At 44.3% G+C, this 19,139-nt stretch overlaps 1 protein-coding gene and 1 long non-coding RNA gene across 3 annotated transcripts in view; one reads left to right on the plus strand and one right to left on the minus strand.

Annotated features, from left to right (window-relative positions):
- Window positions 1-11,730, plus strand: part of LOC142759232 (uncharacterized) — a 28,869-nt gene extending 17,139 nt beyond the window's left edge. The window contains exon 6 of the long non-coding RNA XR_012883109.1: window positions 11,563-11,730. This is a non-coding gene — a long non-coding RNA (uncharacterized LOC142759232). The remainder of the gene's footprint in view (window positions 1-11,562) is intronic.
- Window positions 1-19,139, minus strand: part of EPHB1 (EPH receptor B1) — a 257,459-nt gene that overhangs the window by 128,470 nt on the left and 109,850 nt on the right. For both annotated transcript variants that reach the window (XM_075861192.1, XM_075861191.1), the window contains exon 2: window positions 9,135-9,199. In XM_075861192.1, coding sequence (XP_075717307.1) covers window positions 9,135-9,199 — 65 coding nt within the window. The remainder of the gene's footprint in view (window positions 1-9,134; window positions 9,200-19,139) is intronic.

Below are 19,139 nucleotides of genomic sequence, written 5' to 3' on the forward strand. Positions count from 1 at the left end.
GGACAACCCCTTTAAGTCAGTGACATGTTCCAATGTCCACCTAGTCCAACCCTCTTCGGAACCTGCCACTTTGGTCTAGTGGAGAACAAAATAAATTGTGATCAATTTTTCCTTGCCAGAAGAAAAATATTTCCTACCGTAAAGGACCCACAACCGAAAATCAAACAAGCAAAATGTGCTGGGGAATTTGGAAATGTAGGGCCTAGCTAGAGGTGGTCAACTTGCGTGGTGTGTTGCAAAGCTGGGATTGTGAGAACAAATAAGGGGATTGTTCGTTACTATAAAGCCGTGCGCTGTATTAAAAACACAACGGTTTAAAGTGCCTGAGGGTGTTTTGTTCTTCATTACTTCATAAAAGTGACATTAATAGCCATGGAAGAGAACTGCTGAGTGCATTTACTGCCGATGTTTCAGGTATGAAAGCTGCTTTCAGGCTGCTAATGTTTCCTAATTACAGATCTCGACTGTAAAGAGAGGGGGTGAGAAAGGGGGAGAGAGAAGGGATGCACAGAGAAAAAGAGAGGCCGAGCTAAGGAATAGATATGTAGAGAGAAGTGCATAGATAAAGAATAGATCCTGGGGTGTATATGGAGGAGAAGGGGGACCATAACAAAAACTAATATTGGAGTCTTTCTTCTGCTGCTTCATATCATAATCCCTCATCAGGAAGACCGAGCACTTGTTCATTCCCGCGGAGAGAAGGATTGAGTGACCCTCAGGCTGGTTTGGTAATGATGTCATTGATCTGCAGTGTGTGACTCCCGTGGTTAACTCCACCCATGAGGAAGGTGGACTCTATGCGGGAATTTATTACGACTGGCGGTCTTTATACGCCAGTATTAATAAATGAGAAAGTTGTAGCAAAACCTAATTTATTAAGACTCCGTTCCTGATCCTCTTCAGCCTGGCGCCGTATTTAGACTGCATTTTCTTCCCACTTTTCGACTTATACTTTGTCCCAGGTACTAAGGCTTTAGCACCTAGGGACTGCAGTGGGTGGCAGCTGGCAATCTACACTTCACCACCTCATATATAGTCTCGGAGGAGCGCCGCCATCCCCTCACCTTTTTTCTGTACAAATTAATTTATTAAGAGGCACACAAGACTCTGGCTGTCTGTGCGCCAGTATTGGGAAATCGACGCTAACCATGAGCTGGTGTAGATGTTCGCCATAATTTACGCTATGATGATTTTTTGCCCAACCCCCTTCCACTAAACTAGAAAAGTCTTGTTAGCTACGCAAATGGAACAAAAGTCAGAATTTTTACCACAAATTGCAACTTTTGTGCCCTTGTGCGAATTTTCTACGCTAGAAAACTGAAATGTTAATAAATCCCCCCCTATGAGTCTCTTAGCTTATGTAAATACAACCTAATAGTCATTATGAGGGTACGTGCTGCGGTTAAGTGCCGTAGAACCGCGTTCGGCTGCTGAATATACGGCCACCTCCAGACAAAGAAATCATGTTGCCATTTATTGCCTTGGTCTAAGTGTTACAACCGGAATATGGACAGTTAAAGATGGGCACAATATGCCCGGCTGAATAAGGCCTTATACACTGATTTTAAGGGCTCTGCCCTATGTAGACGACCTTGTAATAAAATGCTACAACAGTGGCACTTATAGAGGCACTAGTCATAATACTAGCCTTGCCTCTACATAAGTTCATTAAAAGCAAACACAACAAACAATAAAATCCATTCTTCAAAGTTGAGGTGTCAACGGTCTTCGTACTTTGTTTTTAAAGGGTTATAGCACAATTTGTGTGCTCCTAACATCTCTAACATCCATCTATCTCTCAGGATTAATTTCCAGCTCCACGATCCTTTGCGCACAATACTGCTATTAAATGAATATTTGCTCTCGCATTAATGTCCATCATAAAAACTCCAGTAAAGTTTCATGGAGCGTAGAAAAGAATCCGTCGGGAGGCTGACCTGTAAAAATGTGGACTTGTGAAATCCGCACAGTAACCAAACCCAACACGACTGTACGTTCCCTGCCAGGAATACCTTATAAAGTCTGACGAGGTCAACGCTCGCGGACAGCTCCATCTATCAAATATGTGCAAGTGCCTCGGAACCAGCTGTGATTCAGAGGAAGGAAGAAAGGTTGCTGTTCTGGAAATCTTGAGAGTGATGGGACTGACGCTGTATCCACTGATACGCTGTTCTTTTTTCCCTACAGTTTACAGACAAACTTAAAAGAGCATTTCCCCTTAAAAAAAAAACAACAACTTCCATTATATATGGATCCTAGATTTAATATGGTCGCCATTACAACTCCCATAGGAACAGTCACGCGGCTCTTTCAGACTTGTATATGACAAATCTATGTGGAAGGCAACAAAATATAACCTGTCCCTATATAGTTCTAAGAAGTCCTGAGTTGTTCTCTCCTGCCAGGCTGATAACATTATATTCAACCTTTCCTCTGGAAGAGCTGAGTGACTTTCAATATGGCCTCCAGTACAGCACGAAAGTGTCAAAAATGTGTTTGATAATTTGATATTTGCCCCTCACTAGACACTTATTAAAAGTGTTCCAAAAAGTAGGGCATGGCTTGTTGGAAAGGGGATGTGGTTTAAAATGCCTCAATGTGTGGCAAAAATGTGCCCAAAAAAATTGGCACAAAATTCTGGGGCAAAATAAGCCAAATCAAAAGTTTCATAAGGAAGAGAAAGGTGTCTAACAGGTCATGCAAGATGCATCGTTTACGCTGTCTAACTATTAGGGTATGTTCACACGGCAGGGGTCCGTAACGGCTGAAATTACGGGGATGTTTCAGCCTGAAAACATCCCCGTAATTTCAGCCGTACCGGCATGTGCAGGCGCTTGAACGCCGCGTCAATTACGGCCGTAATTAGCGCTGCTATTCATTGGAGTCAATGAATAGCGGCTCCAATTACGGCCAAAGAAGTGACAGGTCACTTCTTTGACGCGGGCGTCTATTTACGCGCCGTCATTTGACAGCGGCGCGTAAATATACGCCTCGTGTGAACAGACAAACGTCTGCCCATTGCTTTCAATGGGCAGATGTTTGTCAGCGCTATTGAGGCGCTATTTTCGGGCGTAATTCGGGGCAAAAACGCCCGATTTACGTCCGTAAATAGGCCGTGTGAACATACCCTCAGGCTACATTCCCACAAGTGTGTCTGGTTTGCGTGCAAAAAAAAAAAACGGACCGCATTTCCTGCATTTCATGTCCGTGTGCCATCGGTGTGCTTTGCGTGTGGCATCCGTTTTTCACGTCCGTGATTCTCCTCTGCAAGCAACTTTTTTCCCAATTTTTATTTCAATGCATTTCTTTAGCAACTGATGCGTGAAACACGGACAGCACCCAGATGTCGTCCGTGTGCTCTCTGTGTTTTTCACGCACCCACAGAAAAATCATGCATGTCTGAATAGCCCTATTGAAATGCATGTCCGTGTGTTGCCGGTTATTTCAACGGACAGCACATGGACGTAAAATACACTCATCTGAGTGAGCCCTTAGGTATTAGTAAATGTGCGCCATTGTTATCATTCAGCTTTCCTGGAGTGTTTTGATTAGGTTGTCTGCTGTAGAACACCCATTTTTAGAAACCCTATTTGTAAATGATAAGTTAAGGGCACGTTCAGACGTGGCGGAATTTTTCCGCTGCAAATGTTGGTGCAGATTTGGGGCAATTACGTAACGAATCTGCACCAACATTTGCATATTTGACAGGTAATTCAGACGTTGCAGAAAACACAGCGGACTTGCCACAGATTTCAGTTTTTGCATTGCAATGGCAGAAATAAGCAGGGAAATTCCGCTTCTTCTCCGCAACAGTCAGTGCATGCTGCGGAGGGAAAATTCTGCACCGCAGCCTATGGTTCGCAGCGGAGTTCTCCGCAACGTCTGAACTAACTTGCCTAAAAATGTATAGAAACAAATGTAAAAAACGGCCGCTGGAGAATTCCACAGCAATTCCACCACGTCTGAATGTGCCCTAATAGAGCCCCCCCCCCCATTCAGTCAAAGTGAAGAGCGGCTACAAAAAGCGTCTCCCGCATGTCCATGCTTTATATCAACAGCCTTTTGATTTTAATGGGAACTGTCTAATGCTTTATATATCTTGTGGTGTTGTGGTGAGCTGCTACCTGCTTCCCCCACAAATGACATCTGATCTGGCGGTCTAAGCAGCACGACACTCTATCAGCTGATCATTGGGAGATCCTCCTAACAAAAAGGGACAGACGAAAGCCCCTTAACCCCCAAACTGCCTATCGAATCAACAATTTGGGATCAGGGTAAGCATTGCTGCAGATTTGACTTCCAGGTGTCTGGAAAAGGTGGATAACAACTTCCTCAGAAACTCAACTTTCCTATCAATAAATACAAATAAGAAACAAAATATTCAACTTGACAATTGAGGATAACTCAGTGATCTGTATTTACCGTCTATTTTTTATTTAGAGGAAAATGCTTGTCCACACATAACGTAATTGCTGCATATTTTCCATCCGGAGTTGCGGACGGAAAATACGCAGCAGCAGCATACAGTAGCAGCATAGTGGGTGAGATTTTACAAATCTCATCCACGTGCTGCCTAAAATTTCCGAGCAGAAATTTACCTGCGGTGCGTATATTTCGTACTGCAGCATGTCAATTCCTGCTGCGGAAAGTGGACTGAATTGCTGGGATTTTCAGGAGATGTCACCATCTCCCAGCATTGAGAAAAAAAACCCGCAGCAAACGCAGTAAAAAAACGCAGGAAATGGTGTCGTTTTTCCGCAGCAGAATTTCTGCTGGTTTCTGCAGAATTGTGTTACGTGTGGACAATCACTAAGACCTAGAGAATTAATCCTAGACTATACCTTCCCCGTACATGCTTGCCCATAGCATTGAGAAAATATGGCGAGCAAAAATTATATTTTCTCCACTTTTTTTCTGTATTTATGCTTAACGTTGCCTCATGGCATGTAAATCATTTGCTCAAGGTGGATGGAGGGCGTAGAGGGATCAAAGCCTTCCGTAGTGAATGAAAGATAGTCACATTAATGCAGAATACTATGAGGCCATATGCAAAAATAATTTCATTTTCAGGATAAAATATTAAGAAGTGATAAGGTGAAGGCTGTGCAAAGCTTATATGTCTGTAGTTAAGTGGGAGTCCACATAATCTCTTTTGCAATGCTAAACAGGCAGGATTTTACACCACCTGAGAGCTGGCGGCAGAGAGTGCACATAAACCAATGTGACAGGGAACTAAAACTGTAATATCGCAAACATTTCTTACTGGAATATCAAGGTTCTTTAATGGAGGTCCCTATACATCAACATTACACATTCAATGCACCAAAGCTATTCAGCTTATCATACTGTAACATCAAACCCCTTGACTAGTACTGCACAAAGTTACCGGACAGAACCTGGCATTCTACAAGGGCCGTGATAACGCTACATTAGGGAGTACAATTGTACCTATTAAAAAGCCTCCTATATGGCGAAATGTAGCTTGTCATGTATGCCCCTTCCCTCTATGAGCCCTGTCCGCCATTCTGCAGTGCAGAGAGTGGTCACAGACAATTTTTCATAGAACCCTGTTTCTAACGAGTTTGGGAATGGATTTTCATGTGCCCCTTGAGCTAAAGTTGACACTTATTGGGCCCTGTAGTTCAGCTTTGATAGGAAATTGGAAAGATCCCCAAATTGAAAGGGTGCCCACCTTGATGAAATGTGGCGCTTAAAATGAAGCTGCATCCTTGAATATATTAGGACATTTTGGAAAAATAGAAATAACCTAATAAAATAATTCCAGTATTGGGAGGACTACAGGAAATGTTAGTTTCTATGTATATACATAACAGGCACATGCGGTTTTGTAACAACCTGTGAGAGACTACTGGCTGAGGTACACAGGAGTACTGTTTTCAAGGGTAAAGGTATATGTGCGTTTTGTGATGTGCAGGTCAGGAGCGGGCATACTGTTGGTGAAAACTGTGCAGCTGTACAGGGACAAAGTAGGTAAGGGGGCCCACTGTCACCTTAAAGCTGACTTCTTCTGTCTATAAGATTGAATGCAAATGTATGACCTAATTCATTTTATGGCTAACAATGACTCATAGATTGTAAGGCTTCGTTCACATCTGCGTTGGGACTCCGCTCATGGGTTCCTTCTGAGTTTTCCATCAGGGGAACCCATCAACGGAACCCTGACTGAAACAAACGGAAACCATAGGTTTCTGTTTGCATCACCATTGATTTCAATGCTGACGGATCCGATGCAAATGGTTTCCGTTTGTCACTCTTGTTTAAGGGTTCCATCGTTTTGACGGAATGAATAGCGCAGCCGACTACGGTATTAATTCAGTCAAAACGATGGAACCCTTACACAACAGTGACAAACGGAAACCATTTGTACCGGATCCGTCACCATTGAAATTAAGGGTGATGTAAATGGAAACCTATGGTTTTCGTTTGTTTCAGTCAGGGTTCTGTACATGGGTTCCCCTGATGGAAAGCTCCGACGGAACCCATAAACGGAGCCCTGACGCAGATGTGAATGAAACCTTAGAGAGACATAAGGGGGTGATCTATGATGAGATATTGGAGAGTAAGGGGTCCATATACTGTTCTTGCACGGGGCTCACAGCTGTCTGCTTTCGCCCCTGGTGCAGGTATATATGGCTGCCTTCATTTTTAAGTTAGTATCCTGGATAGATCAAATACTCATGTAACAGGACCTCAAGGGAATACCACTGCAATACCACAGCCCATGGACAACAGTGGCGCTGTTTCTGGGAATAAAATAGCCCTTTTTTTCTGTCTCCTTTTCGTACTTGACCAGAAGAACCTGGAAATGGGACACAAGTTATGTCTCAACCCTAGATATTATATTATCATCTCTCAAACTGTGTTGGGCTTTGCTGACAATCTGTTCTTCTATATAGACATGAGATTATTGCGATATCCCACCGTAACAAATATCTGCAGCCACCTTAGATGTTGCAATACAACCTGCTGCACTGCTGTATATTTATTTTCCATTGGTACCCATGGAATCAAACACAAAGGACTGTGTATGTTCTTCCATAGCTGATAAGAAAATGGGCATGACTTCAAGGTGTGGTTCTTTTTGCTGCTATATCTATGGCCACAGAATAATTAGATAACATTATCTACCATAGCTCTTAACACCTCCGATGTGCCGCACGTCTTACGTGTGAAAAGGAAGAACCACTTATGTTATCGAAAGTACGATACCGACACTCTGATAGAGACTCTGCTCGTATACTGTCCATCCATTTACACGTCTCCACCCCGTACAGTAGACTGAACAGACCACGTATATACATAGAAGGATCAGGCTATACAGGCAGCATAGATCACAGTCCAAGAAAAAATGGTGTGAAGCTTTTATCAATGCAGTACGACTAGATGTATCAGCACAGCATCAATACAGATCAATATACCATTCACACTTTCCATGTTGCTCAGCAGAGATTGGTTATACTAAGAAAATGATTTTGTTCTTGTATAAACCATGAATTTACCAGTGAACAAAATCAGAACTGAGGTACGAGGCACACTGAGCCTCTGACATAAATATGAACGATTGACGATAAACTGCATTTTAACAAAGGGTGACGACTCTTTAATAGTTCATCATATAACAGTGGTCTCCACCCTTTGTTGAAAAACTGGCCTTGAAAAGTATTATATATATATATATATATATATATATATATATATATATATATATATATATATATATACATATATATACTTATGTGTCTATAGGTATATATTTAGCATGGAACAGGCTGGCCGGAAATCTGCTGTGAAATGTAACTTACCCCACAGCCATGCCAGTTTTCATAGGTAGGGGCTTCTCCAATAATAACATTATATAAGGGAATTGCTATTTATGGCTCCAATGGCTGAATCTTACAATCTGATTTGATTTAATTTGTTTTCCGCAAATGAAAAATTTTCAGCATTATCCAATTAAGTCAATCAACATCTATTACCAAACGGAATACATTAAGTTATACACATTTGCTGTAAATAAGGTTATGATTAAAGAATCCATGTTAAAGCCATACAGATTGGGGTTTAACCAGCTGTTAGGTAGCCTTAGGGCTCACGCACACCTCCACACCACCGAGTTTTACTGAGCCATAATACGGCATCCCCAAAAGTCTATGAGATCATACTGTACCTCCATATGCCTGCGATTCTATACATATAAAGCTTTGTTATGTCAAATTCAGTATGAATTCAACAGACGAATCATGGCATGTTCCATCGGATGTTGTGTAAATGAGGTATTTTCCCCTAAAAACATTGCTACTAGGCGAGAACAGCTCCATAATACGGAGAAACATATGGCGACACAGCAAAAGCCTTCAGCTCCGTTTAAGGGTCAGTTCACAGAAAGTTTTTTGACACGTTTAATGACGCGGAAAACACGCCAAAAATCTGCCAAAAATGCCTCCCATTGATTTCAATGGGGGGCGGAGGAAGAAGCGACATGCCCTATCTTCAGGCGTTTACATCTCTGACCTCCCATTGACATCAACAGGAGGCAGAAAAAGCGTATTTCGCTGTGTTTTTGCCCATCGGTGCTCAATGTGCGCTGGCAAAAAAACGCAGCAAAGAATGCGGCAAACGATGTGCAGGCAGATCAAAATCTACCTCAAAATTCCAAACAGAATTTTGAGGCAGAATTTTCTGCCTGCAAAGAACTCTGTGTGAACATACCCTAATGCAGATCTGAAGGGACTCCGTATGCCCCTGTATATGCTCCGTACACATGCTCTGCCATGCGCATGAAACCAAATAAAATGGGTACGACTTTCCATGTAGGCTCTCTCATTCAACTAATGCAACTCAGGACATAATATACAGATGTAGCAGAGCTGAATTTCTCAGTTAACCTTTAAGCTTTATCGTTTGCAAACTGTGATCTCCCCTTAGGATAATGTAGTAAGAAGTTTACCCTTTCCTATATAAAACTACAGATAACACATTAGCATTTCACATCGCTTTGTGCCAACGAACAAACGTAGCTTTCCTACATTGGAAAAACTCAGCGCCACTCATCTATACCGTATTAATCAGATTACTTGCTCACTGGTGCCTACTTTATACTTGGATATACTCACCCCTGAAGAAGGAGTTGCCGTCCAGCCTAGCTCTGCTGTAGCCGTCCGAGTGTCCATAAGGGTCTCTGAAATAGACAAACATTAAGATGAATATTGGCCGATATGACACACAGGCGGCTTGTCCTACTGAATATGAGGCTACGCTTTATCAATTTAGTTCCACACAATATAACCCACAATTAATGTGATTTCCGTGTCATTAACCAATCTACGTTTTATTTTCGCAGTTTGATCAAATGACTTTTTTATTGTCAGCCTCAAAAAATTGCTGCATTGTTCCTTTAGCAAATTCTAATTCTTACTTTCAGCTGTTCCACCTCATCAGCTCCGGCCATATCTTTTGTTAGCCGATCAAACCGATCATAACACATAGCGGTAAATAAGAGACTAGTAAATAAGTGGGCGACTTTCACTTATCGCCATTTTCTGTTTCAATATTTTCATATGTATAAAGTAACATGTACAGAAGTAAAAAACAGTCCGTGGCGTTAAGAAGGATAATATGTCCCGCTGTGCTCTCAGTTTCCTTGTGCAAACAATTAAGTCTTCTTATGAGTCATGTAATATGTGTCACACAAAATGTCAGCCTGAAACCTAGAACAAAGAGTTTTGTCATTTACACTTGAACATAGTGTTGCCTAATAATTACCAATCTGTATACCATCTGACCTGCCCAGAGATTACATAATACACAGCTTTGTAGCATATTGCTTAACTTCTAAGAGATACGTGGTTAAACAATTACGATCTTCCATTCATAATGTACGCATATATAGCTGCCATAACCTACAGCAGCAACATGTGCACTAAGGCCTAATATCACACAAAGACATCCCATGTGGATAAATGCGGCCATAAGACCACAGCCCCTATTGGTCAATGTATGTGGTAATAGCCTGACTGTAAAATTCGATTAACGCAGACCCTGAAGTAATGAATGACCACCCAGTCAGTCGCCCCGTCACACAACTCTTGACCCTTCTGTAATTTGCTTATATTTTTCAAAGAGTTCAGCTAAGGGGTGTGTCTGTCGACAAGCTGCTGACAGGCTCTAATAGAAGATAAGACATGCAATGCTTATATAAAATTGCTAAATTAAAATCTCTCATATCTATCTATCTATCTATCTATCTATCTATCTATCTATCTATCTATCTATCTATCTATCTATCTATCTATCTATCTATCTATCTATCTATCTTTGTGGTTTGCATAGTAAGGCCCCATGCACACGAACATAAAAATGTCCGTAATCACGGGCCCATAGACTTCTATTGGCCACGGGTACCTTCCCGTTTGCTTACGGGAAGGTGCCCGGGCCGTTGAAAAACATAGAACTTATCCTATTTCAGGCCGTAATTACGGCTCGGGCAGGTCCATAGTAGTCTATGGGGCTCCCGTAATTACGGGTGGCTACGTGTGTGCACCCGTAATCACTGGAGTGTTGCTAGGCGACGTCAGGGGATAGTCACTGTCCAGGGTGCTGAAAGAGTTAAACTATCAGTGTGGGATAGAGAGAAGGGGCTGCACTGTTCAGCACCCTGGACAGTGACTACTGCTGGACAGTGAGTACCATGCGCGGCGCTCACAATATAGATGTCTAATGTTAACTTTAAAAACCGTTAACAAAAAAAAAGTTTATACTTACCCAGAACTCCCTGCTTCTTCCTCCAGTCCGGCCTCCTGGGAGAACGTTTCAGACTATGTGAGCGCTGCAGCCAATCACAGGCTGCAGCGGTCACATGGGCTGCCGCGTCATCCAGGGAGGTCGGACTGGATGTCAAAAGAGGGAAGCGTCACCAAGACAAAGTATGAACTTCTTTTACTTTCAATCGCTGCGTTCCGCTGCGGAAACTCTGCCCGAAAGGGCTGCCCCTTCTCTCTATCCAGCACTGATAGAGAGAAGGGGCTGCCAATTAGTGCAGTGCAATATAGCAGAGAAAAAGGGTCCGTAAATATGGGTGGAAAACAGGTGACAAAGGACCCGTATTTACACTAGTATTTACGGACGTGAAAAAATATATTCGTGTGCATGGGTCCTAACACAGTATCTTGGATAAACCCAAGCATACTTATACAACTGTTAGTGCATCCATTCATAGGGCACAACAGTACAGCTGTGATTTATTATCTCCTATTAATACCGAAGTTCATAAATGGTTTATTACTATGAGAATTAAAGAGTGTTGTAAATCTACCACTGTCCAACTAATAGAAAATTACATTAATTGAATATTTAATAATGACCTGGCAGAGAACAAATTAAAGGGATTAAACTGACTTTGAAAGATTGAAAGAGAAAATGTTTTATAGAAACGATTTATATTTCTTGTCTGATGGAGAGAAAACAAACAGAGAATGCCAAGTCTAAGAAAAGAGCAGGGTCAGCTGCAAATAAACTCCATAATGTTTTATTATTCAATCACAGATGCCAGGCAGGCCTGGTTACAGGAGGTCAGCGCAGTGCACTGGCGGAGTCAGTATGGATGCTCTCGTAATGTACGGAACAGGCTGAGTTATAGATTTCGATTATGGATGTTGAGGATCAGAGAATTATGGTTCAGTGACTCCTATTTCATTACCACTCGGCACATCACTAACTCCACTCTCCTCTCATTCCATCACTAAAGATGTACCATAATGCTTCAATAAAGACCCCATCAGATACCAGTTCAGTATATCTCTTTCTTCACATAAACCTTTATAAAAAAAATATTCTCTACCCTTTAAATATTAACTCTTTACATTCCAATGTTTTATTAGATAAGAATAGTATTTTTTTTAAAACATGTATTTGTTATTGTTGTTAAAGGTGTTGTCCACTTTCACAAATGAATGTTATTTTTTGTATAATTAAAAGTTAAAACATTTTTCAATATATTTTCTGTATTAATTCCTTACCGTTTTCAAGATCTCTGCTTGTTGTTAGTCAGTAAAAACATTCATTGGTTACTTCCAGGGGATACAATTCTGTCCATGGTCATGTGATGGACACACGGGTGCTGGGGTCGTTAGAAGACACAGCTCTGATACACATACTGTAACGTGCCGTGCACCTGTGTGTCCATCACATGACCATGGACAGAATTGTATCCCCTGGAAGTAAACAATGAATGTTCCTACTGATTATACAAAACATAACATTAATTTGCTAAAACCATTTTAAGTATAGCCCCATGACTGTGCTCCTGATTCCTTATTGCAGTGACTATGTGCTTGTAACCTAAACTGTTTGCGCTCCAGACTTCTCCTTAATCTTACTTTAATTTCTAGCATTGCTAGCCATAGTAGCTCTCGTGAGCCTGCTTGTTCTGTCACTTGGTCACCCAGAAGGACCTCCCCTTCAGACTTTTAACTCTCCAGAGTGGAGATGACTCTTAGCACTTTTTTTTTTTTGTATCAGAAGAAGAAATGTAAAGAAACATTCTGGAGTATGACTTAATATGCAAATTTGCCAAGAAGATGTAATCTAGGTTCATGCAGTGCATTTTTAAAGGATTAAAAACAATGCTTTCTTTTAGGAACATCAGAACATTGCCACACCTGTCCATTGGGTTGCAGCTCAAATCCATTGAAGTTAATTAGTCTGTCCTGCTGTAAAGGATCTGCCAGGCACTGCTTCAGGGTTAACTCCCAGAATTAATCAGTCAACACCTGAGTGTACATCCCTGAGACAGACACCAGCTTCCTCCACTCAGGCTGGCAGGCTTAGGAGTGGGAGAGCCTATCGCAACCTGGCCAGACTCAGCTAGCTCCCGCCCTCGGTCTATTTAAGCCTGCTCTTCCTGTCCATCTGTGCTTGTGAATTCTTTCCTTGAGGTTTCCTGGCCCAGCTACAGCTCCTGCTACTTTTTGATCCTGCTCCATACAGACCCCGGCTTACCGACTACTCTTCTGCTTTTCGCTTTGTACCTCGCACTCTCCTGGCTTGACTCGGCTCGTTCACTACTCTGTTGCTCACGGTGTTTCCGCGAGCAACTGCCCATTTCCCTTGCTTGTATTCCCTTGTTTGTTTGTCATGCACTTACTGAGCGCAGGGACCGCCGCCCAGTTGTACCCCGTCGTCTAGGGCGGGTCGTTGCAAGTAGGCAGGGACAGAGTGGCGGGTAGATTAGGGCTCACTTGTCCGTTTCCCTACCCCCCCCACCATTACAAATTCACAAGCCCTATACCTAGTCTACCCTGGTCCCTGACACCATTATGGAACCCCGTGAAACCCTGGCTCAGCAAATGCAGGGTCTCTCCCTACAGGTCCAGGCCCTGGCTCAGAGGGTCAACCAGCCTGATGCTACCTTGGTAGTTCCCCTCACCGCACCCCTTGAACCCCACCTCAAGTTGCCCGACCGGTTCTCAGGTGACCGGAGGGCTTTTCTCTCCTTTCGGGAGAGTTGTAAGTTTTACTTTCGCTTAAAGCCTCACTCCTCAGGTTCTGAGAGCCAGCGGGTGGGTATAATTATGTCCCGGCTCCAGGAAGGGCCCCAAGAGTGGGCCTTCTCCTTGGCTCCTGGCGCCCCTGAACTTTCCTCCGTTGATTGTTTCTTTTCTGCCCTCGGACTTATTTATGACGAGACTGACAGAACTGCCTTTGCCGAGAGTCAGCTGGTGACCTTACGTCAGGGTAAGAGACCTGTTGAGGAGTATTGCTCTGACTTTCGGAAGTGGTGCGTAGCTTCTCGGTGGAATGACCCTGCCTTAAGGTGCCAGTTTAGGTTGGGTCTGTCGAACGCCCTGAAAGACCTGCTAGTTAGTTATCCCTCTTCTGACTCCTTAGACCAGGTTATGGCTTTAGTGGTACGACTTGACCGACGTCTCAGGGAACGACAACGTGAACGTTTATGTGTTTTTTCCTCCGACTCCCCCATGATGCCTCCCGAAGTCCCGTTGCTTCGTTTCTCCCCTAAAGACTCAGAAATACCTATGCAACTCGGGGCCTCCGTGTCCCCTCAACAACGTAGAGAATTCCGCAGGAAGAATGGTCTCTGCTTCTACTGTGGGGATGTCAAGCATCAAGTAAACAACTGTCCCAAGCGTAAGAATGCTGCCAGAGAGCTCCCGCGTCTAAGTGATCATCGGGGAGGTCACTTGGGCGCACAGGTATTTCCCGTAAATATGAAACGTACTAAGATATTGCTTCCCTTTCAGGTCTCTTTTGGTGGTAGGTCTGCTACCGGCAGTGCCTTCGTGGATTCAGGGTCCTCTACTAATATCATGTCTGTGGAATTTGCTATGTCTCTCGCTATGCCTCTGATTGATTTGCCTAAACCTGTTCCGGTAGTGGGTATCGACTCCACTCCTCTTGCTAATGGTTATTTTACACAGCATACCCCTGTTTTTGAACTCCTTGTTGGCTCCATGCATTTGGAGCAATGCTCTGTACTATTGATGCAGGGATTATCGTACGATTTGGTTCTAGGTCTTCCCTGGTTGCAGTTGCATAATCCTACGTTTGACTGGAATACTGGGGAGCTAACCAAATGGGGTAATGAATGTTGTACGTCATGTTTTTCTGTTAATTCTATTTCTCCCCCTAAGGAGGTGAATACGCTACCCGAGTTTGTTCAGGACTTCGCTGATGTTTTCTCTAAAGAGGCCTCCGAAGTATTACCGCCTCATAGAGAATACGATTGCGCTATCGAATTGGTACCAGGAGCTAAGCTTCCTAAGGGTAGGATATTTAACCTTTCTTGTCCCGAACGTGAAGCCATGAGGGAGTATATCCAGGAATCCCTGGCCAAGGGTTACATTCGTCCCTCTTCTTCTCCGGTAGGTGCTGGCTTCTTCTTCGTAGGGAAGAAGGATGGGGGTCTTAGGCCATGCATTGACTACCGTGGCCTGAATAAGGTCACGGTAAGGAACCAGTATCCCCTTCCTTTGATTCCTGATCTCTTTAATCAGGTTCAGGGGGCCCAATGGTTCTCTAAATTGGATCTACGGGGGGCGTATAACCTTATTCGCATCAAAGAGGGGGATGAGTGGAAGACTGCGTTTAACACGCCCGAAGGCCATTTCGAATACCTCGTCATGCCCTTTGGGTTGTGCAATGCCCCTGCGGTCTTCCAGAACTTCATAAATGAGATTTTGAGAAATTACCTGGGGATATTTCTTGTAGTGTACCTTGATGACATATTGGTGTTTTCCAGGGACTGGTCCTCCCACATAGAGCATGTCAGGAAAGTGCTCCAGGTCCTTCGAGAAAACAAACTGTTTGCCAAAATCGAAAAATGTGTATTTGGGGTACAGGAGATACCATTTTTAGGTCAAATCCTCACTCCTCATGAATTCCGCATGGACCCTGCCAAGGTTCAGGCTGTGGCTGAATGGGTCCAACCTGCCTCCCTGAAAGCGCTACAGTGTTTTTTGGGGTTCGCTAACTATTACAGGAGATTTATTGCTAACTTCTCGGTCGTCGCTAAGCCTCTTACGGACCTCACTCGCAAGGGTGCTGATGTCCTCCATTGGCCCCCTGAGGCCGTCCAGGCTTTTGAGACCCTCAAGAAGTGCTTTATCTCGGCCCCCGTGCTGGTTCAGCCCAACCAAAGGGAGCCATTTATTGTGGAGGTTGACGCGTCCGAGGTGGGAGTGGGGGCCGTCTTGTCCCAGGGTACCAGCTCCCTCACCCATCTCCGCCCCTGTGCTTACTTTTCTAGGAAGTTTTCGCCCACGGAGTGTAACTATGATATTGGCAACCGCGAACTTTTAGCCATTAAATGGGCATTTGAAGAGTGGCGCCACTTCCTGGAGGGGGCTAGGCACCAGGTAACGGTCCTTACCGACCACAAGAATCTGGTTTTCCTAGAATCTGCCCGGAGGCTAAACCCGAGACAAGCTCGATGGGCGTTGTTTTTTACCAGATTCAATTTTTTGGTTACCTATAGGGCCGGGTCTAAAAATATTAAGGCGGATGCACTGTCGCGTAGCTTCATGGCCAGCCCTCCTTCGGAGGAAGATCCTGTTTGTATTTTGCCTCCAGGTATAGTCATTTCCTCTATCGAGTCCGATTTAGTCTCTGAAATTGCTGCTGATCAAGGTTCAGCTCCTGGGAACCTTCCTGAGAACAAGCTGTTTGTTCCCCTGCAATTCCGGCTAAGGGTACTTAGGGAAAATCACGACTCCGCACTATCTGGCCATCCAGGCATCCTGGGTACCAAACACCTCATTACCAGAAATTATTGGTGGCCTGGTTTGCCTAAAGACGTTAAGGCCTACGTCGCCGCCTGTGAGGTTTGTGCCAGGTCCAAGACTCCCAGGTCCCGACCAGCGGGCTTACTGCGTTCGTTGCCCATTCCCCAGAGACCTTGGACACATATCTCCATGGATTTTATCACCGATTTGCCTCCATCCCAAGGCAAGTCGGTGGTGTGGGTGGTGGTAGACCGCTTCAGTAAAATGTGCCACTTTGTGCCCCTCAAGAAACTACCCAACGCCAAGACGTTGGCTACCTTGTTTATCAAACACATCCTGCGTCTCCATGGGGTCCCAGTCAATATTGTTTCTGACAGAGGGGTACAATTTGTTTCATTGTTTTGGAGAGCCTTCTGTAATAAGTTGGGGATTGATCTGTCCTTCTCCTCTGCCTTCCATCCTGAAACCAATGGCCAAACGGAGAGGACTAATCAGTCTCTAGAACAATACTTAAGATGTTTTGTCTCTGACTGTCAATTTGATTGGGTTTCTTTCATTCCCCTCGCCGAATTTTCCCTTAATAACCGGGTCAGTAACTCGTCAGGGGTCTCTCCCTTTTTCTGTAATTTTGGGTTTAATCCACGGTTCTCCTCCGTTTCACCTGGTTGTTCCAACAATCCCGAGGTGGAGGTCGTTCATCGGGATCTGTGCACAGTCTGGGCCCAGGTTCAGAAGAACCTAGAGGCGTCCCAGAGCATACAGAAGGCTCAGGCCGATAGAAGACGCTCTGCTAACCCCCTGTTTGTGGTCGGGGATCTGGTGTGGTTGTCATCCAGGAACTTGCGTCTCAAGGTTCCGTCCAAAAAGTTTGCTCCCCGGTTTATTGGGCCGTATAAGGTCATTGAGGTCCTCAGTCCTGTCTCTTTCCGGCTGGAGTTACCCCCGTCTTTTCGTATACACAACGTGTTTCATGCCTCCCTCCTGAAACGCTGCTCCCCGTCCTTGGCCCCCTCGAGGAAACCTCCTGTTCCCGTCCTCACCCCTGAGGGGGTGGAATTTGAGGTGGCCAGGATCGTGGACAGCAAGATGGTCCAAGGCTCCCTCCAGTACCTGGTCCATTGGAGAGGATACGGGCCCGAGGAGAGGACTTGGGTACCCGCCCGGGATGTTCACGCTGGGGTATTGGTCAGGAGGTTCCACCTGCGTTTCCCCAGTAAGCCAGGTCCACTTAGAAAGGGTCCGGTGGCCCCTCATAAAAGGGGGGGTACTGTAAAGGATCTGCCAGGCACTGCTTCAGGGTTAACTCCCAGAATTAATCAGTCAACACCTGAGTGTACATCCCTGAGACAGACACCAGCTTCCTCCACTCAGGCTGGCAGGCTTAGGAGTGGGAGAGCCTATCGCAACCTGGCCAGACTCAGCTAGCTCCCGCCCTCGGTCTATTTAAGCCTGCTCTTCCTGTCCATCTGTGCTTGTGAATTCTTTCCTTGAGGTTTCCTGGCCCAGCTACAGCTCCTGCTACTTTTTGATCCTGCTCCATACAGACCCCGGCTTACCGACTACTCTTCTGCTTTTCGCTTTGTACCTCGCACTCTCCTGGCTTGACTCGGCTCGTTCACTACTCTGTTGCTCACGGTGTTTCCGCGAGCAACTGCCCATTTCCCTTGCTTGTATTCCCTTGTTTGTTTGTCATGCACTTACTGAGCGCAGGGACCGCCGCCCAGTTGTACCCCGTCGTCTAGGGCGGGTCGTTGCAAGTAGGCAGGGACAGAGTGGCGGGTAGATTAGGGCTCACTTGTCCGTTTCCCTACCCCCCCCCACCATTACACCTGCAATATCCCACACAACCTGTGGATAGGTGTGGCACTGTTTTTGGAAAAAAGCAGCCTTGTTTTTATAATCCTGTAAAACCCCTTTAAGGATAACAACACCACCAATGAAATTGGTTGGTCCCAAATACAAAGAACTTGACCTCCAGTTTAATTGACTTCCAGTTGGGCCAGCCGATTGCTGGGATTAATGATAGTGGGTGTACAGTGTTTTCAATGAACCCTGGTGGTCCTCCATTCGCGTTATGGAAATATCTGAATCAAATACTAAAGGTGCCCTTACACATTGGACAGAGCTAGGCCAAAGCCACTGTGTGTTTCAAGGGGATCGGCCAGTGATCTAAAGTTTTCCCCGACAGCAGATGTCGAGGGAAACAAGGATCGGGGATATTGGATTTCCAATTGTCAAATCCTTTGTTCTCACAATACATAAGCTGGTGTCAGAGGCTTATACCCCTCTCGTTATTGAAATAAACATGCATGCTCAGGTGAGTCGGGAGAAATAACTATTTAATACAGTATGTGCGTCCACCTTAAGAGGAGTTGAAATGATCTGTCTTTTTACCAAATGCTGGGACCCCTTCATAAAGGTTCATGGGTGAGGGACCCAAATTACCACATCTGTCATTTTCTCACATGCTAGAAAATAATAAACCTGGAGAACCCACACTATTAAACGGATACAAATCATTTCTATGTTCCATCAAAGCTCTTAGATCTGTGTTAAACTATTAAAAGCAGATATGTCAGAGGACAATCCAGTGTAATACTCAGAATTTCACAGCAGGATTTTAATTCTCTCATTAGTCTAATCGCTCAGTTTTCACTTCCAGATTGTTGTGATTACTTTGCCTCTCATCATCTATCGTTCTCACCCATGATACAGTATCAAAGTTATTAACAGTATTTAAAACACAAGAGATTTGTATGATGTCAGGGTATGATGGGGAAGGGGTGCACGTTACAGACCCATTAATGTCAATGGAAGATACAGAAATGCCCTAAACCTGAAGGTCCACAGAACTTGTTAAGAGTATTGCAGGTCTGTCCATTC

This window comes from Rhinoderma darwinii, chromosome 4 (assembly GCF_050947455.1).
Source record: "Rhinoderma darwinii isolate aRhiDar2 chromosome 4, aRhiDar2.hap1, whole genome shotgun sequence".
Lineage (NCBI taxonomy): Eukaryota > Metazoa > Chordata > Amphibia > Anura > Rhinodermatidae > Rhinoderma > Rhinoderma darwinii.